At 38.6% G+C, this 23,530-nt stretch overlaps 1 protein-coding gene and 1 non-coding gene across 2 annotated transcripts in view; both read right to left on the bottom strand.

Moving 5' to 3' along the window:
• Positions 1 to 117: 117 nt before the first annotated feature.
• On the bottom strand, positions 118 to 190 carry TRNAR-CCU. Its single transcript has one exon. It is a non-coding gene; the product is annotated as a tRNA-Arg (tRNA).
• Positions 191 to 591: 401 nt separating this feature from the next.
• The window catches only part of UBN2 (ubinuclein 2), a 52,584-nt gene continuing 29,645 nt past the window's right edge, over positions 592 to 23,530 (bottom strand). The window contains exons 12-18 of the mRNA XM_031057768.1: positions 22,693 to 22,836; positions 19,324 to 19,374; positions 17,922 to 17,964; positions 15,724 to 17,256; positions 11,564 to 11,810; positions 10,746 to 10,835; positions 592 to 9,781 (exon numbers count right to left, since the gene is read on the bottom strand). Of these exons, the coding sequence (XP_030913628.1) occupies positions 9,732 to 9,781; positions 10,746 to 10,835; positions 11,564 to 11,810; positions 15,724 to 17,256; positions 17,922 to 17,964; positions 19,324 to 19,374; positions 22,693 to 22,836 (2,158 nt within the window). The 3' untranslated portion in view covers positions 592 to 9,731. The remainder of the gene's footprint in view (positions 9,782 to 10,745; positions 10,836 to 11,563; positions 11,811 to 15,723; positions 17,257 to 17,921; positions 17,965 to 19,323; positions 19,375 to 22,692; positions 22,837 to 23,530) is intronic.

Genomic DNA, 23,530 nt, shown 5'->3' on the forward strand with positions numbered 1-23,530 from the left:
CCTCTAGAGCCAGAAGGGGACGCCCAGGAAGAAGCCCAAGAACTGCAGACGCGAGACAACGAGCGGCTCACAGACGTCAAGAAAGCGGCGCGGCTGGAGGGCGGAAAAAAAAGTACCCACCCCAGATGGGACTCGAACCCACAATCCCTGGCTTAGGAGGCCAATGCCTTATCCATTAGGCCACTGGGGCTGCCGCGGGAGGATGGTGTCTGTGCACTTAGTTAGCTACTGTCCCCGCCCCTTTCCTTTTATGGTGTGTATCGGAGGTCGGTGATTGGGCAGCGCCGCCCGGCGCGGCTGCGCGCGGCCCCCTGGGAGCCGGGGCTGAGGCGGGGGCGCGGTGCCTCAATGGCTGCGGCTCGGCGAAACGCAGTGTTCCCACGGGGAACGGCTTCCTTCCACAACGACCCTTTCACGGTTTCTAAGCGCTGGTCCTTGCACACAGTATTACCCTTGCTCGGGTGGTTGCCCTGACTGAAGGAGGCCCCCACCCCCAAACAGAAAAACCCGACAAAAAGCCCCAAGAGGGCCAACCCTGAAAGTGAAATCTTTTCCCATTTTTATTTTTGTGAGAAATCACAGACACAGGGCTAATATGTACATTCCTCTTTATTTAATACAGCACAGACACGTGACACATAGAAAAACAGAAAAGTACACTCATGAAAAAGCCTGTCGCAGTCAGGGACAGGGAACAGCTACGCCAAATTGAGTAAGGCTCCTACTGCAGAACAGGGGTCTGCCGGCAAGGGTGGATCCCAGAGCAAAGTCTGCTGCCTAAAAAATCTTGTGCTCCTTTCAGGAAAGCAGAAAAGGGCAAGTCCCTTCTGGAACAGGTGAAGGCAGCGCTCCCTGCAAGGTTTGCAGGATACGAACCCCACGACTGTGTTTGGATCAGAGCACTGATAAAATGAAATGCTCTCCAGTTATTCTCACAGAGGGCCAATAGGCCTGACCTCTGAAAGCATTGGACTGCTCAGGGATAGGAAACCTGAGTACCTGGAAGGAGTGAAAACGTCAAGTAGTCACACAGAAGAGAGTTAAAATTAGCCTCCCTGACAGGGCTCTGCTAGCCACAATTGGGAATGTGCAAGGAACTAACCAGCTTCCCAACTAACAAAAGACTAACAGCCATTAAACTGACCAGAACAATATACGCATTGGAACTGACGCGGGCTTTTGAGGCAGCAGCTTCTTCCTTTTCCTGCTTCAGTTCAGGATGGAGATAAAGCAGGCACCAGTTCCTCCGGCAAAGAGCCTTACACACTTTTAAAAAATTAAAATACAAAAAAGGGAGACAGGTGTATTTACAAAATCCATGGCTGGTACAGTACATCATTTTTAAGACACACTAAATGCTACAATCTTTCAGGTCCTGAGATTATTACAAAAAAAACCAAACCCAAAACAAAAACAAACCCCAACAACTCAAAACTTGTGTTCAGGTCCAGTTTTATAAGGAGAGAGGAAAGAAACCACACATTTAAAACACAGTATCCCTTGAAGTTATTGGAACACACCTCCCTAAAAAATCCAAATGGAAGTGGTGCTTACCACCCAAATGCAGCTGCATTTGCTTGTTCAGGCTTGTTGTCACAAGAGGGGAGCACTTCATGGGGCAGTTTCCCTGGAGAGCTCATCAGGTGAGCACAAGGCTGTTGGGATCCTCTCTCCATTGCTAAGCCCTATGATCTGGAACTCAAGTGTTAAAAGGAGGAAGGTGACCTTGTACAAATTCATGTTGGACTGAGGAAAGCATCACAGGAATCACCAACTCAAACAGGTTTGCCATCTCCCAGTAACTGTGCACTCCTTTGCTTGAAGCCGAGGAATGCAAAGAATTCTAGCTGTGATTTAACATGTGTTAATAACAAAAAAAAATTCCTCCAGCTTTTTATTCTGAGCTCCTCAGTGAAAGGCAGCAAAACAGTTTCTCAGCCCTTCATTGTCTAGGGGATCACAGCAAGTCAGGCAGAATTAAACTATATCCAAACTTGCTAAAATATATATATATTAGAAGTTACACCAAACAAAGGATACGGAGGCCAAACTGTTGTTGAGGGGATATTCCCCACTGCCATTAGCTGTGCAGGGCACTCTCCTACACTGACCCTCTTTGAACAGGCAGGCCTACAGGGACTTGTACCCTCACCTGGTTTTTTTCCCCCAATGAAGTATTCTGAACATAGAGATTTTGTATCATCAGAAGCTATCATCACAGATGCCCTTTTATTATAAGCACCTGATCTTAAGCTAGAGAATGGCAATTTTTTAAGGATTACTCATTAAATGCTTCTAACTCTCAGTAAAAGACTACAAGAGACAAATCACATTAACAAGGATACTAGTTTAACTGCTAAAATATAGTGCTCCTCAGTAGACTTTTGGGGGGTAAAAAGTAGTAGTTAATTTTGTTGTTTTTTTTTTTTTACAGTAGTCCAAAAATAAAATTTCTCCATCTATTTCCAGTACAGATCTTGAGAACTATGCAAGAACATGGTACTAATTGCTACATGATGGAATCACCGGCAATAAAACACATACTACAATTCTCACCTCTGAGCTAAATTGTTATTTGTAGTTACATACAACAAGACTAAAAGACCAGTGAGAAATACCTGGGGACTGGGATTTAGTTTTTATTTAGCTGGTAACTCCCCTTGTTTAGAAGCAACTTCATTTCAATGAGAATTTACTTTAATTCACTTCTGATGCTGGAAAGAAACCTGGGCTGTCTCATGAGTTTCTTCCCAAATCCAATCTGTACATTAAAAAACATTTCTGCAGCTTCTTAATCCAATTGTGAGAGCTGACTATTCTACAAAACTCTCAGACCAAAACCTGTCACAAGAAGTGATTTTAGTTTCCCTCTCAAGCAACTTCATGACACTTGACACTACATGTTGCACCAGTGAAAGGGTTTCTTTTTTAAAATACAATTTCTTTTTTCATGTTAGCAAAAAGTTCTGCATTACAGACATTCAAAAATACTCAATTTTCTTTGGGTAAAATTTCAATATATGTTAAGAGGGGTAGCTGGGGAAAGGAATGCATGGAACACTGAAACACATAAATACTCATCTGCATAGTTGATATTAGTGACTACTAATCAAAAGAAGGCCTTAGCTGGAAAAAGCTGAGAACACAAAAAAGTTTCTTCCCCCACTCTGGTGAAATCTGCTAAGTCTCAATGAAGCTCTGTCTACCTCAGCAACTGCTCAGTTTGGCCTGTGATAGTGGCGTCTTCTGACTGGTTTTGGTTTATTCTCTCCCACTCTTTCTCTTGGTACTAGACAATAGCAAATATGACTATTTATTGATAAAATACATCTGCACACATTGCTAGGAAGAAACAAAAAACCCTTTTAGTGTTGTGCACGATAGGAGCCAAACATAGTGCACCCTGCTTGGTTGGGATTACTTCACATAAAGAAAATCTTAGTAGCTAATGGTTATTGTTTAAGCAGGAGATGACAGCAATGGAAGAGACTGACACACACTTCTAGACACAAAACATGGTGGTGGTTGGGGTAGAACTACAGCTGTCAAAAATGGCTACAAAAGACAGGACTATATCCTTGACTACTGATAAGATTAGCAGTTTTACTTATGAGTGTGCAAAAACAGTGGTGGGGAATCTTTGTACTTCCCCAGTTTTGGGCCAGTTCCAGGCCATGTTGATCTCTCAGCATAACTCACAGCAGCACCAGGGCTTTCTAGAGCCCCAAAAGGCTTATTACAGCAGCAAGGGATCACTGTATCATAGAAAAAGCATGATGAAGCCTCACCAGAAGTTTCCACAAACAAAGCATTCCCCTACACAACAGTTATTTTTCCAGTGGCCCAGTAAGCATACTTCTGGCTGCTTATCTTGGCAGTGATTTCTTAAGCAGTAGACAGACTCAGATTTTTACAACAGCGCCATTTGTTAAAGACTGCAACAGTCAGCCATCATCACCAGCTGTAGATTCCTCATCCCACAGATCAGCCCAGGATGAAGAACATGTGTGTTCAAAAGGAATTAAACAACGTAATTGGTGAATGTGGTAAACTTCACTGAAGTAACTTCACTGATGCACCTAAGACAGATTAAGAAGCACTCTCAACTACCACTCCAACTGGCTGAGCTACCAGCAGCAGTCCTATCTTTCACTGGCACCATTAGATTGGTAGGAGAAATCCACTTATGGCATAGTTTGCCTAACGGGTTAACTCAAACATGCGAAGACAAGCCAAGAACTGAATTAAGCTTTTCTCTGCCACAGGAACATATTTGGTACCGTATTTTCTGCTTTCCACACTGGTTCTCCACCCATGAAGGACTCATCATTCCATTCAAACTCTGTAAAATAAATGTTTCCTTTTCATATTGCAACTCAAAATTATATCTTCCCTAGGGGAAGCACATCACAGAACTAGAACAGTCTAGTGATGCATATGCATGTTACCTTAAGTTTAGCACTTGGTCCACAAATGAAATGCTAATTTCAGGTATTCATGTTTATAATAATTGTAAGTTAGATAGATCCTCAGCACAAAGCTGTTAAAATCACTAGATCATCTATTGCAGATAGCTAATTTTGTCTGAGAAGAAGGAAACAAGCACAGATACTATTATGAGGGATTATCTGCAGCTAAGAACACATGAACTTACTGTTCAATATAGTAAGAGAAGAAACCACTAATGAAATCTCAACAAACTGAAAAGTACAACTTGAAAAGTACAACATGACAAGTGACTTAGGCAGCATGTGAAGCATAGCTAGCTTTAAACTCAATTAGCAGCTGCACTCTTGCAGGTTTTACCAAATTCTTTCTTACATAGGATGTATGCTGGAAAGTGACAACTTTGGTAAATATGAGAATCCTTGCAGTAACTGGTATCAAGCAGATATGACCAGCTGCACACAAGATTCTTGCAGTTAATTCAAATATGTTGCAAGCTGCTCTTTTAACTTTATTTACCCCCCAGCTCCTTGGGGCTGTCAGCCACACATCTCTGCCTCAGACTCAGTGATTGTGTGGAGCAGTCCAGTCATTAATAAGGGCCTATAACATTTTACTCATGACCTAATTAAGAAACAAATTCAAAACCTTCAGAGAAAAATGCAACAAGTTTCATTCCCGTTAGCCATTTCCTTTCTCTCGTGCACATTTACACACACTCATGCACACACTCTTTTATTGTACTGTCATCTTTGCACAGATGTTCAATCTTGAAGTAGCATTCAACAGAGCCAGGAGAATGGAGAGAGATGAACAGGATTCAGGAATATTGCTTGTGTGTGTGTGCATGTGTGAGAGAGAATGCACAAGCACATAGAACCAATGCCACAGTACAGCAGCTATGAAGTTACACACATTACACACTTGGTTTTGTTTTTTTTTTTCCTTTACAAAAGGGAACCCCCCCCCCAGTTTAACAGCATAAAGCCATCTTGGCAAGCTTAAGATTTTCCTCCAAAATGCTTTCCAGCACTTCAGGATCGCTGAGAAAAGTTTAAAGAAGGTAGGGAAATAAAATTAAAACAAAAAAAATACCAAAAAAAAGGCACTTAAACAAAGGACAAAGGCCTGAATCAAGTAAGTCATGAAGGGTAACAGCCATTTCACCAGAGCTTGGACCAGTCAAAGTCTACTAACCTTTTTAAAAATTTCTATAAAATTAAAATTGCATAAAGTGTTAATGAATCGGTTGTCTGCCTAATGCTTTAACCTTCTGGTTCATTTTATGAAAGAAAAACCAAACAAAAACAAAACAACTAACAAGTCCAAACAAAAAACCAAGTGTCCCTTTAATGATTTTCCCCCCAGTTTAGCAAAAGATGAAAGTTAGGTGTGGGAGAAAGCCTTCCACAGTTTGGCTTAGCTGTAGGTTTTCCCTGCAATGCCATTTTCAAAAAAAAATCCAGAACAAAAGCAGAAGAGGGACCACTGTGCTTTCACCAATTCACTCAAAAACAAACAAACAAACAAAAAATCAAAACAAAAAACCCATCAACCCAAACACCCGAATGCTTCTAATCCAACTGTGGGCAAAAACTAATAAAAAGAAAACAAAAAACCCCTGTAAACTAGATTAAAATTTGCTAATAAATACAGCCAAAAGTTCATTTTATGAATGTAGCAGCAAATGTGATAAAGTTAGTTGGAGTCCACGGTGACTCCCAGAGGGTTACTGGTTCGCACAACTGATGGCAGCTTGGGAGAGTTGCAGATTTCTCTGTTTTCATGTCCTCAAGGGTCTTGCACCAAGTGGAGAAGGAGTGTGGAGGAAGGGTCAGGTGATGGGACTGCAGGAAGGAACAGGCTTTTAGCACCTGTCCCACCCCTAAATCCGTGCATCAGACAACTTTGATCAGATTCAAACACAAAGCAGAACCCAGGTAATTAAAAGTTTCTTCTGATTAGCAGAAAACAGATGTGAAACCCACAGCATCCGCACTTGTGACTCAGTTGATCAGTATTTAGACATGTTTCTCAAATCAACAGAGAAGGCTGGACAAAGTGACTTAGGCCATTGTGTCTTGGAATGGGAGAACACTGCAGTTACAGTCCAAGGTATCAGGAAACTCTGCAGCCTGTTTTTCATCTAGCCTGCCTTCTTTCTTTGCAAGAGTCTCTAATGATTTCACATAGCTACCATGGTTTTTGGAACTTTGGATCATGTAGCAGGGAATACTACCCAGACCGTTTCAACATCTAAAACCTATGTTTGAAGTTATTGCTTGCATTTGTTTGGGGCTTTCAGAGAGCTTGACACGTTAGCTCATACACAATCCCCAAACCAAGTTCAGCCCTACTGCCTGAAAAGACAGCTCTACTTGGCTTTCTTATTGCTTGTGAATACTGAGGGTTTATTTAGTATGTACAACTACAGTTTATTTATTAACAAAGGCCCTTAAAAAGTAGTAAAAACCTGGAGGGGGAAAAATGTCTTCAGAAGAGCTGCTGTGCAGAAGATAGTAAAACATTAACCTAATTTTGCATTCAAACGTTGCAGTAATCTTTCCCATTCTGTCTATGCCACCTGCAAAGGTCTCTGGGAACCACCCTATTATTTCCTTTGATTTGGCCTTGCTAGGTTTAACCAAGCAGAATAGAAAACAGCAAGTAAAGGGTCCCCATCTCCAGCGTTGTTCATTCAAAAGACACTCAGGAGCATAATGACTAACAGGAGTATAATGACTGAAAAGAGTTACCTGCTGGAGGTTGTTTGAACTGATGTCACAAACAATGTATGGTCATCTTTATTTTCATCACCCTAGTATCTATTTCCACAATAAGTTTTAGTTTACTTGTTTCCCAAGACTGAGAAGCTCAATAGGACACAGAGGTAGGACTACTCCTGCCCTCAAGATTTAGAGAGGATACTCTTCAACTGAAGATGAAGCATATTTCCAAGAAGAAAGGAATGTTGAAAGGGAATTTGTGCTGTAGTTATAAAGGGCTCCAAGTCTCCCAGTCTAAAATTTCAGTAAGTATGAAGACAAAAGATGACAATTTGAATGGGATGCCTTGATAAGGAAAACACAGAAGAGGTAGAACTCTCTTAGGACAGGGTCCTTTAAATATATTGCTGCCCAATGGCTCACTGCCACAACTCCCTTAGCTACATGCATTGTTAAAGTTCTCAGGTTTGACACAGTTCAGAGAATTAATATCCTGTCAGAACTGTTGGGCCTCAAAAAACAAAGTTGGCTTCCTTCACCCCTTCCTGGAGAAAAGAAAAAAAAATATCAGATGAAGCTTGCACTCTAAATAGTTTATGGTATTTTAACAGAATTTGTGCAGTATTAATGCCAGGGTCTACACAGTGTTTGTGTTTCAACTCTAAACCTCGATGAAGATGCAGGCTTGTCTGATCAACACACCACATACAAAACATTAGTGCCAGCTCAAAAGCATTTAATTGGCAGATGCTGTGGAGTGAAACTAATGAACTAATGCATCTTAATTCAGTCTGTCTTTCACAGAAGTGTTGTGCAAAAACATTTATTGCTGAGCTCAACCCAACATTTTTATACTAAATACACAATATATATTATTTTAAATTTATGTATATATATTTATATAAAATTAAAATGAGCTCTAAATAGAAAAGAAATTGTTGTCTGATCTAAGAAAAATAAATCACATGTAAAAGAAACCTGCAAGCTCTAAGTAATCTAGCAAAATATATTGAAGAGTCATTATTCAGGGGTCAAAGTCTCTCTAAAGGTGTGAGATAACCAGCAGTGTCTGGTTCAGTATCTGAGTCAAACTACCAGAAGAACTATCTACTAAGAATTTCAGCATCTCTGGTCAAAGGAATGTTTCAGGGTTGAAGGAGAAGGGCATCATAGTGATTTATTTGCTCCTTTCCCCTATGACTTATTTTAGTTTCTGCCATTCTCACCTTTTATCTGACAGCTCAAGGGACTCAACAGCAAAGTTCTGCCCTAGTGTCAAAAGTGCAACACGTGCTGGATGCTTCCTAATCTTACATGTGAACTGGTTGATGTATTGCTATCAAAGAAAAAAAACAAAACAAAACAAAACCAAACAACAAAGCCAGCTCTGCAGTCTTATCTACCATGTAAGAAAGAGTTCAGGTCAAACTCCCCAGGCCAGCAGGGGCTGGAAATGCTGGAGACAACCCATTCAGCCCCCAGAAGAGAAGGCACCTCTGGTCGCTTTTGAACGACTCCTCTTTGGCTAATGCCTGAAGCAGTATTAATCTGACTCTGGAATAGGTCACAATCAGCTTTCTTCAACTAGCAAATCATTATAATGCATGGCTTCTGGGAGGAGTTAGATAAAGGATGAAGCCAGAGAAAAGAACTGGTTCTGGTTCATGAAACACATGGATAGAGTATCTTTCCAGTAGCAAATAAGCACAAGGTAAAAGAAATTTTAACAAATGAAAATACTGAAATATTAGTGTGATTTAAAAAAAAATATATGGGAAAGAAATGCTAGTCTGACCAATAAAATGTGGGTTTCTTTTCATGTAAATGAATTTGCATCCCCTTCCTCCCTTAAATAAGAACTTTTGTACTAAAAAAACCCTGAAAATAAATCAAATAGTCTGTGTCTCACATATTGATGTACCAGATCTGTTTTTGAAGACAATTCTCTATTGAGACTGCATACATCTGTAGGCTCCCTAAAGCCAAACAGCCTTCTAAAGCTGGATAAATGCCCATTATCAGAAACTGCTTTTGTCTAAAGGTTTAATTATAATGCAAAGTATCCCAGCACCATCTCTATTCTACATAACCTTTGGTCCACAACCATACAGTACACTCAGGACCTACACATAATCTTATACTGGGCACTTTGGGCACTAAGGAAGTGGATGATTCCACCTTGAATGGAGAAACCTATTCTAGCACCTTTCACCATTTCCACTTTTCATTGGACTTCACCCAGAAACAAAATGTTGGTGCTGCTGTGGGTTTGACGATCAATTTCTTTTAAGAGCCAATCAGAGCAGATAAAAAAAGGTTGTTTCTTTAGGCAATATCAAACTATGACCAGTCTGCATGACCAGGAGGACCAGTCCTCCTTTTCCTTCTCTCTTTGATCAAGTATTGTTTTATTTTTCTTCTTCCTCTCACCACAGTGCTTAGGATCAGAATATGTAAACATTGACAGAAACAGCAGCCCTGTGACAATAAGCACTTTCCCAACTGGGCAGATTCTGTCAGCCAACCAGAACTGCTTCAGCTCCCTTGCTTGTCCAGAAGTCACTGGTTTTTCCGCTGTAACTTAGTGTCCCCTTTACTTTGGCCTCCATCTGTAGTTGAGAGACAGAAACAAAAGGGAAGAATAAAAGCATGAGTGAACTTTTGTTTTTGTAACTTGCAGTAGGAGAGAGAGGAATTTGGCCGGTTCAGCTTTAGCATCACCAAAAAGTACATGGTCTTTACTGAGTGGAAGACTGCATCTTTTCTGTAGGTCATTTATTAGAAATAGCATTGTTGAAACCTGATATATCAAGCTTCATACCAAAACACTGCCCAATTTTTTTTTGGTACTGAGAACCTCTCAAATAAAGAATGAAGAATGCCCACCAAGCTGCCACCCTTCCCATTCCTTCTCCTGGCCCCCAGAAAACATATACAGGTGACAAAGAAAGGTGTACACTCTAAACTGCACCTTCTAAAGCTTTCTGAAAATTTTCCTGCTCTAAGCCTTATAAACAGAAAAATAAAATGTTCTGCTTCAAGTTTCTCTTCTCAATAAAAATATCTCCTATCAAGCATAAAATTCCTAAGGAAAGCAGACATTCCATTAAGAAACCATCCCACCATTCACATGTGAATATAGTCTTATAAAAAACATGAAAAACGCTTTTAGCTGGAAGGTCAGTTTCTCCTTCAAAGGGGAAATGAAAATTTTTAGTGGAAAAAACTTTATGCAGCCTATAAACAATCATGTTACTGTCCAGTAAGTACTTTCCTTTTTTCCCCACTAGTTCAATTTGTACACTTCAGTTTCTAGAATTGTTGCAGTAAACTACTGGAATTTTTGAATTATTTTTTGTTCCTGACATTGACAAGAAGTAGGGGAAAAAAATCATTCAGGTTCCAAAAAATATTGCTACAATAGAGTACGTTCTGCCAGCTGCTCCCAATGTTTGTCCCTGTGTTGTGTCTTCTCTAAACTAAGTACTGATGTACATTATATTTCAGTCTAAGGCAGAAATCTGACTTATAAGTTAAAATAAGTTAAAAATAAGAAATATATCATGTCTTTACCTGTGTAAGCTTGCTGCAAGTGAGCAGGCAGAGGTGAGTGAGACAGCGTTGCTGCATGCTGAGCACCTGGCTGTAAACCCTTCAGTAAGTCTGGGGAGAAAAAAGGGAGAACAAAGATAAAAAACAAATCTTGAGGAGAGAGGCAGTCTCTGTGAAATAAAGTTTTTGTTTTTATAGTCTAGCAGTAGCAGCTTATCTCCACAGCAAAGAATAAATACCTGATAGCATTCTGATGGTTGGAATAAATCAACAAAGACAAACCTACTCAAATACAGTTAGTCAAAAGTCAGAGCTAGGACCATGCCTTGCTATTGGGATGCAACACTTCATATAATTTGGTTTGGCAGAAAGACCAACATTTCATATAGCTTAAGGACATAAATAGCTTCTTTATAAGCATGAAAAAGTAAATGCCATTGTGGTTGACAGCTCTTCATTAGAGAGCTGTTTGATATCTGAGGTTATTAAGTTAAGGCTACTTTGAGGAATCACCTTAAGTCTCTTATTTGAACTGTGACATTTGAAGACTTTTAAACTCCTTTTAAAAAATAAGGTATTAAAAGTTAACCCCAAAAAAGTATGTTCAAAACTAAACATATACCATGAATATAACAATGAAGTTAAGCTTATCAAAGGTGATTTATAACACATAGGTATTATGTAAAGAAAGTTTTTACCAGTGAAGGAATCCCATTTACTCTCCTGTAGGGATTTTTATGAACCGAATCCGAGTGTCTCAGGACTTTATTGCTTCCCTACTCAATTTCCATTTTAAGGATGCATCTTTCCTTATAGCACAGTGTCATAATTCCACTCACTCTGAGTTAGGCTGTGGTGGAAAGCCGCTGAGGTAGATCCCGAGGTGGTTGTCACTCCAGCTGTGTCCGTCCCAAAGCCAAGCAGCTCCAAGGGAAACTGGAAGGGCACAGTCACAGGAACAAGGCCACCCAGCATCCCAAAAGGAGTTAATGGTGCAGACGTCACGTTCTGACTGGTCACAGACAGGGGTGATGCCATGAGAGTCAGAGGTGAGGCATTAGCCAGTAGCGATGCTCCTGCTGTTGACTATGCAAAAAAAAAAAAAAAAAAAAACTTCAAGATTTTTAAAGATCTGAATTGTAGTCTTTAAGGCTATAAAAATCAACTACTCCCTGTTAAGTGTTGCTCTGTTGAGAAGTATATTAAACTATTAATGAATATCCACTTATCCACCCAGGAAGTCTTCCCAGTGCTCATTTGCTAAGCAAGCACAATTATATTGCAGATTCAGACATAAAAGCATGATTCATCTATCATGTTTTTCTCATCAGCCTTACAGCTAATTTCCTTGATCTCCTTTCTTATTATGCAGTGGGCCTACAGTCACAATGTAATGAAGTATCTTCTATTAGATTAATAATATGAAATTATCCAACGCAGATCTGAAGTTCTTCTGAAGTACAGTGTTACACCTCTCCCCTTTCCAAATCTGGGCCTTAACAGAACATTATTTCTAAAGAGGTTGCAGAGAAACAATGAATTCTGAAAATTAAGATTCATATGTAAGAATCCCCAAACTTAAGAAGCCAGGTTAGCAAAATGCATACATACATATGTAGAGGTGTATGCACATGTCAGAGGAAAAAACAAAGGAAAATAATCTCTCCACTCTAAATGTCAAAATGAAGTTAAATTCACTGCAGCTTTAAAATAAAAATGCAAGATTAGCCAGAACATTTTAGCTACAACAGCTCCCAAATCACATTAATTCCTCTAATATTAGATCAGCTCATTCTTGTTTAACAATCTTGCCTTCACTGCATATACAGTAATTTCATATGCTGATGTTCAGTTCTCTAATTATCTACTACAAAACAGTATAGAAAGCACTTTGAATGAGACTCCAACTCAGATGTTGTAGTTATTTGAATTAAAAAGACTCAGACGGAATAGGATTACAAATCTGTGCATTTTTACAAGTACGCCTCAACTGAACCCAAAATTTAGAATCATTTTAATGAACACATGAGGTTAAAATAAAAATGACATTTCACTGAGTTCTGTAATAACAACTTACAGAAAAAGAAAAGTGATTAAATCTCCTAGCATGGATAAATTTTTATTACCAGTTTTGGTCTTAAGATATTCCGATGAAAGCAGCTAAAGAAAGGACAGTTTCTTCTTATGAGAAAACACAGTATTTTAAAACAGTGGCCCTGTAAAGGGCATTTACCTACAGGTGATGTTTCTAGCAAGTGTTTATATTGGTCATCTTAAAGGCACCAACTTCTACAACATACTCTATCCCACAAGTAGAAAAAAACCTATCAACATACTATTATTCTCTTTTGCCTTTAAAAGTACTAATTTCACAATAAACTCATGTACAAAAAATTGACAACTGTTCATTGTCTATGCAATCTAGTAAAGGGCAACAAAATAAAAGCAATACAGTAATGTTTTGCAACTGTGAATTTGTTGAAAAAATGCCTCAAAACAAACTTTTGTGAAGTGCTCTGCCAAGATCTTGCTTACTCAAAAAGAAGAGAGAAATACAGCGAAGAAAAGAGCTACAGAGCACACCCTAAAGGAACTGCAGTTCAGATGTTTCTATTTAATTCATGTACAATAGCTCTTAAAAGGGTCCATCCTGGTCATCTTAGTCATTAAGATCCTTAGAAGCCTAAGCTAGATTCTGCTCAAGAGTACTAATGGTAGGTAGAGCTTTTGAAGGAAATCACATACGTACTCTTTGGCTTTGTGTCCTTAAGACGTAACTTTCTGTGAGGCTTCAGCAAGTATAAACTTGTATTCTGGTAAATAATTGTGTCCATCAGAACTGGAAAGGAGGGAAACACTTCTTGGAAGCTTCCTAGTTAAATACACCTTTATTATCACATGAAATAATCTAGTTTCATCTTTCATGTAAGCAGACCAGAATATTATAATGAGCAATGCAGGTACCATTCTCATCTTCTAACAGCATCTCAAATAGGAATTAAATCCCAAGGCCTTAAAAGAAAGGAGATTCCCTTTCAGTCTTATGTGAAGTTGTAAGAGGAGTAACTTAAGTCCTTAGTACATTGTTCCTAAAAACTAGTCTGGAAGTGATGTTGGCTCAGCAGCCAGCTATTAGACCTTTATAGCTAAATAACACCTCTGTTATCACAAATCTCTTCCCCTTTAGTGTACTTGAACTGGGAGATAATTTAATTCCCATCTTTCCTTGAATGTACTCCACTGACTAAGCTTCACAGTGCACAGCAGCAACAGCCTTATTCCATGGTTTATCTTCTTTGATTGAACCATTTTTATGAAAGTAATATCTGAAGTGTCAGAAAGCCCACATGAAAGGTCTCAATAATTATTTTAGTGATACCGTATATTGCTCAGTACCTTCAGCTGATTTACCCCTTTCTATATACCAACACACTTTATTTTGCTGTATTAGAGTATGGACTCATGTTACTTATTATACACTACACACCCCCACAACTCAGAGCCACAATTCTTCAGTAGGACTGTGGCCAAAATGCATTTCATTACTTGGGTGACCAATGTTTCTAACAAAAAAATTACTTGCCTTTAGCAACAGGAGGGTTTGCCAGAATTCATCTCATCCAGCACAACACTGCTTACTTCCCTTCTCAGTCATGTTAGAGCACTAGCACACCCATTTCACATTTTGTTCTACATCACAGTCATTGCATCCACTGAATTCTGGTGACTGCACCAGGAAGAAACAACCCTCTTCCCAGTCCATTCATTGCAGCCCTTTTTGTCTCCTCCAGGCACCTTCAAGAGTACTCAAACTGCACTGTACTTGGCTCAGCTCTTCTGCAGACCCTCTGTGGTACCTCAGTGGCCTGTACACAGCATACAGGCTGTGGATCTCTTTGCCATTCAAAGCACCCAGAGTAAGTGAATGCTGTGTCAGAGCCTGCCAGACTTTTACTGCTGACTGTTTCAGTACAGTAGGATGAAAGACCATAGAAGGGTCTTGTAAAAAACATCTTCCTCCTGTTATTCAGCTGCATTAAGAAGAATTTGATGGCAAACTAAAGATTATAAAATATTGCCAGAAGTTAAATATACATCACTCCCATGCAACAGAAATGTTTCAAAATGTTTCACTATTTAGAATAATACTAAGTTTTTGATTTGCTGTACACCAAGAATATAATTTAAAGCAATACTACTTTTTTGTAAGTATTGATGACTTCAGCATAGAGAGCACTAGAAAGAGGAAAACATCAAATCATCTCTGTTCCCACTAAGAAGAACACAACCTGGGAAAGCAGGTTGCCTTCTGAGTAAATAATAGGTTTATATGTTTTAGAACAACAGTATTTTCAAAATATTTGTTTTGTTTGATTTGTCTTGTCTCTAGCGATAGTATAAGCTTTTAGTTTCTAGGGTATTTGTATAATAATGGGGTGTCTCATTCAGTTTGACTAGATCCTACAAAATAAAATACAGTCAATACAATACAAAAAGAAAGCCCTTGCAAGTGGCAATTACAAGTCTTGAATTACACTCAACCACAGGCAACTAGTTTTATAGTAATCATGAAGTCTGACAACAAATGTACGAAGACACCTTTTACATGACCACCATCATTATAAATATGTAAATATGAGAGAATGTGCAAATCAAATAATGCAAGTACATACCACATCCCCTGAAAGTATGGTCACACAAAGCTTACCTTTTCTAGCACTGTTAAAAAGAAAAAAAAGTGAATTCTTTTCCACAGTATAGACTGACAAACAGTTTACAGTGAGGATTTGTTCCACACTGATCCTTGCATTTCACATCAGCTGGAAATACATATTCTTTAGTGTGAAATTGTTTCATCAGTATCAGCATTATGCTTAGAAAGGTAAAAAATTAAATTTATGACATTTACAAATCAAGGTAAAACATCCTAAGAATGTTTACAAAATAAATGTGATAAACATTAATGTACGGCTCAAATGTAAACTTGTTTGATGCATACCTGCACGCTGGCTGCTACAACTGGAGACCCTGAGGCAGAAGATGGTCTGTGTGGAGTTGACAATTGTTTAGTAGCACCCTGTGTTCCACTTCCTGCTCCCCCAGACAGACTAGTCCTACTAGCTCCACTTGAGTTAAGGTTACTGCCTCTGCTGGCAGGTACATTCATTCCAACTCCACCCAGATTATTTTTACCAACAGTTCCAGAAGGAGAAGAGTTGGGCAATTTTGAAGAAGCCTGAGGGTTTTTTGCAGGCTGAAGGCCTGAGGTGCGATTAGAGGACAGCAAATTCACTGTGGGAGACTGCCTGCTGATATTTACACCACTGGTCTGTTTATGAAGGGGGTTGTTGCTGGAGTGACTACTCTGGGAAACTAGTGCACTTGAACTGGAAGAACTGGGTGTTGTTGCAGGCCTGGGGGATGAGGTGGACTTGGATGAAAATTTAGGTGATGCACTGGGCTTAGGTGTCACAGAGGGCTTAGATGAAGTGGGCTTGGGAGAGGCAGCAGGTTTGGGAGAGGCAGCCATGGAGAAGGGAGGCTTGAAACCCTGGGAAGAAACTTGTGACACCATAGCCTTGGCTAAATAGTTACTAGAGGTAGAGGTGCTGGATGTTGTCCGAGAAACCAGTGGGTGAGACACTTGAGAGCCACTTCCAGATGAGGGATTGGACAAAGGCAGGCGATACACTACAGACTTATCTTGAGCCTTGATCACTGGTGATGAGCAAGAGAGCTTGGGATTACTACTCAATTTCACCACAGGATTGGTCTGTGATTTACTAATAGTTGCTTGTAAGGGAGATACGTATTTCTGTTGTACAGCTGAATGCTGGTGCACCTTTGTCACTTGTGATGTTGAGGAAGTACCACCTTGAGCCTCAGCAGATGATACCAAGATATCCTTGGTTCTTTGAGTGGAGGTGGAAATAGCTACTTGAGTCTTAGAGGAAGAAACATGAGTCTGAGAAGAGGAGGAAGCAGCTTGGATCTGACTTGATCTCTGTAGTCCTTGTTGAAGTAGTTTGGCTGGCAAAGGCTCTAAGGAAACCTTGGGATTTTGAATTGAAGATCCAGCAATAAGGCCTGAAGAGATACCAGTGTGAACTAAGTCCTGGGGTTTCTTTGGTACTGGCCCTGTGTGACCGGCAATAAGACTTGATGAATGGGATGTTTGAGTGGGCTCTACTTTCTTTGAAGTTGCCAGAGGCAACTTACTCATAATGCTTGCTAGTTTCTCTTCCCTCAGCCCAGGGCGAGGTCTGGATGTTGGTGTGTCTATGGTGGACCCAAGAGGTGATCCCTTGGCACCATTATTGATAACTGCCAGAGCATCAGAAACAGAGTCCAGTGAGGGTGGGTGGAAAGAGAGGTCTTCATCCAGTGAGTCATCCAAGCAGATGGTCTCTGGAGCTGCTGTGCAGCTAGAGCTGGCTGGGGTGCACACAGCTGCACTGGAACTCAGTACAGGAGCACAACTTGAATTGACTGAAGACATACAGGTTTTCTGTTCTTTTTTTGGACTGGAGTCCTGAAAATTAAGGGATAAGAAACATCAGGTTCAACAGTCTTTCTGAAATTGATTTAAGGTAATCTTTAGTGTAATACTTTTATTCAGTAAATTCAGACAAACCAAAGATCTACTACTGAAATTTTCATATTAAAATACTTATGATATCTAGGTGCTGGAGCCCTGTGCGCTAATTCAATATTTGGATTTAAAAATCTAGTGTTGTTGCTCCACATAACTAAAAGTGTCCCTACAGTGAAGAACAATCAATATTGTGAAGAATAGGGTAACTATTCTGATCACTTACTAAAACTGCTACTGAATTAAGACAACACCTGGTCATGTCAAATGAGGACCTCTATACTATGGTATCCACACTGTTTTCCAGTGATGCTAAGATTAACATAAACTGAAAACACACAAAACACACATTCAAAAATGTGAAATATCACTGCACCTAGTACCTCTTCATAGTCAATTTTCAAAAAAACTATATAGCCTAAAGTGGCAAAGTTATACAGGGGTATTTTGTACTACATTCTTTGAAGTAATGCACCACCAAGCCAATAAGGATTGCCTGAAAAACTTTCTGCAAGAATTTTTCAGGATCAGAGGCAGAAACAGGTTGTATCAAATGGTCACACTGGACCATTAAGTGGTATTCAGATATTTTAATAGGCTTTTACCTTCACTTTGGGTTTAGGGGCCAGAATCACTTTCTTCTTTGCCCTAAAACAGAAGGGATAAATGTGCATCAGAAGACCGAAAAAAAAAGGCAAGTAATTTTAATTTTAAGTGTTACCTTTATTATACCCCAATAAACTAGAATGATGGCTACAGGAGTCCAGTCTAAATAATAAAACATCCTTGAAATGAAAAATGGTTTAAAATATAGGGAGAAAGAAAAACAGCACACTATCAATTCATTTTTCCTGGTCATGTATCTCTATGTAAATTAGTTGCAAAATCAACTGAATTGATGATATAACCTGACATATAGATCAGGGTATATGCAGAGAGCTGGTTTTATTTTTCTGATTTAGAGGAACATCAAAATATCACTTAATTTCAGCCTCTTAATATTATCAGTTTGCTTTGTCTACACTGCAGTCTTCTAGAATAGCAACAGAATTTCACTTTTTACATTGACATTTTTGTCCCTGAGGAAGATGCTCCCTATTCTCATTTATTTCAAACTGGATAAAAACAGTTGTTTCTTCCCCCCACAAAAGTGGTTTGTTGCTTATAAACTGTTAAAACAGTTGTATCTAATTTGTTTGTTGCAAGAAGCAATTTAGCAAACTGTCAGATTTTCTTCTGCAATGTACACGACCTGCAGTTATGCAAGCAAGGACAGCATTAAGGATTATTAGTTATCGGCTTCAACTTAGATGTTCAGCATTTCACACTTTATTTCTTCAAGGGCAATCAACAGATTTACATCTTGTAGGCAATTTTTGATCCTTTCCTAAGCAACTAGAAATACCTGACTAAAAAAAGACTTTACTGTAGGTGGACCATGACTCAGTTTTGATGTTATGTAGAAAAATATCCTATGTCAATCATATTTATCACAAAAGTTGCAATTGGGGTGTTATTTAAAGTCATAACAATTTATTTGAATTCTGACTGAATGTGGACAGCTCCAGAGAGGCACACAGTGTTGTCTGAAAATGAAGATGATAAAATCCCACTAAGATACACAGACTTCTGTGATTAGAGATATTTTTGAGGAAAAGAAAAAAGCAGGAAGTACTGCAGTCTGAGTTCAGTTTAATAAGCTGGATGCCAAAATTTAGGCAGTGTGCAATGCTTTGAGTAAAAGGTATTAATTCAAGAATTAACACCCCTGGAGTTATCTAGCCACTTCACAAGTTAGTTAAAATACAGTGCCATAAGAACGATACACTTATATGCCTAAATTAAAGCATTAAAGAAGATTATAAGCATCAGTGTAAGTATCTTCAAACAAATCCCAAAGTACCTCCCTTTCCTTCCCTCTATCTAAAACAGGTAGCAGGAAGATGAGAAAAGATGCTCTGCACAACCTAAAGATCTTGTAAAGCAAGTTGTCCCTATTATACTCACGGAGCAGAAGTGAGGTGATTGTGAACACTTCGGCTTTCCTTAAAAAGCATCCTAAAAGAGTGGTGAGAAAAGAAACATTAAATGATTCTACAGTGACAAACAGCCTCCAAATACCCAAATATCCTTTGGTTTTCAGAACCAGCCTTTGATTGTCTGTCCCCAAGGGAACTAATGATTACTTTGCAGTGCTGTCATGGTATATAGGTCTTGGCATCTATAAACAGAAGATCTAAAAAAAATGTAATAATTTGCATTTATGCTCAAAATACCTTAGTAAACGGCCAAGCAAAAATCAACATAAAAGAATATTACTTTCTTCAACTGGACAGAAGAAATACACTTTGAATGCTCTCTCCTCAAAGACTAATGAAATAGTTCAAATATAAAATAAAGGATTATTGTAAACTCTTCACACTACAGTCCAACACACTGATCTATAGTCTTGGTTTTGTGGTTATTAATCTCTTGTGGGGTTTTTTTAAAGCACAGAAGATGAAAGTCAGAACACAGTAGCCAAGCCTGTTTCTAGTTTTCTTCAGTACTTTTAGTACTGAATAAACTTTAGTAAAAGTTTTTGAAAGTTTAGTAAAAGAAAAACTTGAGGCTATTGTGTATCATTTCTCTGACTTCCGTTACACTGGACTGACACATACATATTACTACAGAGCCAAGGAATGGCAGGAGCCAGTATGACAAATCTCTATACTTGCCATGCTTTTATTCAATATTTTCAGCTCCTTAGTTTCAGCCAAGTGGAAAGTGAAAATGATTGCTGACCTGTATCTATCCTACAGCTCACTATTCAAATGCAGCTATGAATAGACAATGAGCACGTGGTCCCCTTCCTTGTTTCCAGATAGGCAAACTAGGACAGACATTTTCTTTCAGCACTGCCATCACATTGACACATCATGAACAGCTGTCTAAACAAGAGCTTTTCACCACTGATAATACAACCTGCAGAGCTGCAATAATTACAAAAAATCTGAGTATCCAAAAATCTCATGTCATCTGGTAAGAAAACACTGATCCTCTCACTAAAGTTCAGTGCCTTACTTCTCAGATTCTATTTCCAGCTCAATTTTCACATTTTCTTCACCACACTAACCTCCAAATCTGTATAGCATTGTTCCATCAGAGACTACTGAACACCTATGAAGAACATCATGGAGCAAAACCAACATTCCTCGTTACATGTTTAACGTGCCACCTCCTGACCTATACAGCTTCTTCAGAATATTTCCCTTCCCACCTCTTTCTTGGTGCTTTATCCATTCCTTAATCTTTTCAATTTGGAAATGAAAATTCAGAACTAATCACAGGCCCCAGTAATTTGTAGCATCATCCTTCAAGGTTAAAGACAAAATTTTAAGTACTATAAAAGGACAGAAATCAGACAGGGTACAAGGAAAGGACAGAGCAGTATATGAAGTCCCTTCCACCCTTAACAATCCTTTGATTCTGTAATTTCCAGTTATGATCAATACCTTCCCTCTTCCTTCCCTATACAGCTATAAGAAACATTAAATACAGTTAACTTTGAAAGTGCAAGAAATTTTTCTCCTCAGCTGAACCCACAAAGTTCTAGTACCATAGACCTATCCTCATCAGTAAGAATTCCTTAAAAAATGCATGGTCAATAGATCAGTTTTAGCATTAAATACCTAATTTTTTTTTTCAAATTTATATAGTTCCTTCTCACTTGAGGCCACATATAAAAATGCAAAAAATTATAAGCCTTCAGCATAATCCCTAACATAACATCCCAACAAAATGAGCATTCAGAATACAAATTATGTGCTGTATTAGGAATTACCACTGCCAGACTCCAGGAAATACTTTATTTTCCTCTTTTCAGGCAAACCTGTTTGCCTTCAAATTACAATATGTCACTTCCTTAACAGAAAGCAGGAAAGTGCAGGAAAGTAGATATAGGACAATTTGTAAATCATTATGGTACTAAAACCACCCAGTTAGTAAATGAAGTCTTGCTGGTCAACAGGAAGTTATGATCTGTCACCTGTTGGGGTTTGTTTGGTCTGTTGTTGGTTTTGGTTTGCTTTGGGGGGGCATTCTGGTTTTCTGTTTAGTTTTTGTCTTTTGTTGTTGAAGCCAATTGTATGGATAGTTTAAAAGCTCACTGAAATTTTCAGCAGACTTATCCAATGGAAAGGAGAGGACTGTATGTTTTATGGTTTTCCAATTCAAAGTTTAAACATGCTTCACTTCTACTTCACTTCTAGGTATTCTTGAATCACCTCACACTATCTCTTGACTATTTCTCCACTATCATCACTGATCTTTCTGTCCTATCTTCCATTCTTAAACTAAACTGGGATTCTCTGTCTCATCTAATTCAATAAAATCTTCATAACAGATAACAAAGTCTTTAACCTACTTACATAAAAAACTAAATAATTGAACAAAAATAAATCAGCTGTATGCCAGGAAGTGTAAAACTTCATTAGTTCTTTTTGTTACTATTTAACCAGCTATTTCTACACTGACCAATCTTAAAAATTTCTCAGTATAGTTATTTTACAGCTTGATACAGATTTGACTAAACTAAAATCAAGGTATTAATGAGCAAGTTAACTAGTTGTATCATTTAGCTTTTACAATCAGGTTGAGGTTTGATGAAATTATCTTTTGCAGTGGGTGCTACAGAAAGAACTCAGGCCAAACCATACTTGCTCCTCTTTCACTCCAAACCATTAGAAATCTCTGCCAAACCTGTGTTTCAAAACAGTTTACTATTGCTCCCATTTTATTTGTCCTTCTCTTTTGTGTGGCTGTTTCTTCTTACTTCTGTAAGAAGCAAATCTAGAAACTGGTGCATTTTTAACTGCTGTAAAACAGAGCATCGCAACTGCAAACAAGAAATAGAGAGCAAGAACCTTAAGTCTGTTGTGAACACTGCTATCAAAATTCTAGCTTATAATTTTAAAGCCTGTGGGAGCATTCTGATAATGCAGTGTTCCAACATACAGGCAAAACTGATTTTCAGATTATCACTTCCTATATTGCAAAGAACTTCCCAAGCTGTTATCCTTCCACCTCATACTTCTCCTCAAATGCAACTTCATGCTGAGTTAGAAGCAGTGGCAAATTCATTCTCTAGGAGATGATAAAAGCAAATTGCTGTCCAAGGAGAAAACAGTGGGTTTTTTCACTCTCAGGCTTACAAACAACATAGAAAATTCATTTTAGAAAAATATTTGTTCTTCTAAACTATTCCAGCTTCACAAACATTCTCCTAAATTCCAACCAATATCAATAGTACATGGTTGAGTCAATGTAAGACAATAAATAGGAACTGAAGAAATCATTAACATCAAAATGAGTAGATACCTAAAGCAGTTATATTACCTTGCCTGCATCCAGCCTTTAGGCCAAAGTGGTTTCACTTCTGTTTCCATAAAGGTTTTGAGGTAATCTTCAGCAGACTGACTTCTATTTGGCTCTAGCTCATAACATCCCAGCTTGATCTTGACAAGATTACACAACAGAGACCTGCAAAAAGAAACAAAATAAATATATTGAAAGACACTCCTTTCAAAAGCTCAACAGAAAAAGGCCAGGAAATTGAAGCTGCTGTCTACTGATAGTTGCAGGAAGTGCTCAGTTCCAACTGTGTTTTTTGGAAGTTCATACTGCACAAAGTATTGCTACTACAAACTCATATGCTCTACCATTGAAATCCGTTCTACACTGAGTACTTCAGAGGATTCTTTCTGACAGGGATTTTGTCTTTTGTTCTTAAAAATATAAAAGTGCACACAATTAAGTAACATCATCCTTTTAGAGCCTCTTGAACAAAAAAGCAACAGATTTAAGTATCTATCTCCTCCAGGTCAGTCCAAGCTATATTGCTTGTACATATTTCAGAAAGCTTTCTTCCCTGTTGTCTTCGTGTACTTAAAAAATTCATTGAGAGAAGTCCACCAGCCCCTTTTAGTAATACATACATATAAATACACACACAATTGTACTAAAATTGCCTAAGATCTTGCATGAGAAATTACTAATTTAGAAAGATGTGCTTGCTTTAAAGTCTAGATTATTTAAATAATAGTCATCTCAGTTTTCAGAAAAATCTGTTCTAGGAAACCAAACTCTAGTATCTGATCATTTCAGATAAGAACCTGTGCTACTCTTGAGAGATAAAGAATTTGTGTTCAGAGGGAAGAGAAGGGGTTAAGTTAAT

This window comes from Geospiza fortis, unplaced genomic scaffold, assembly GCF_000277835.1.
Source record: "Geospiza fortis unplaced genomic scaffold, GeoFor_1.0 scaffold173, whole genome shotgun sequence".
Classification (NCBI taxonomy): Eukaryota; Metazoa; Chordata; class Aves; order Passeriformes; family Thraupidae; genus Geospiza; species Geospiza fortis.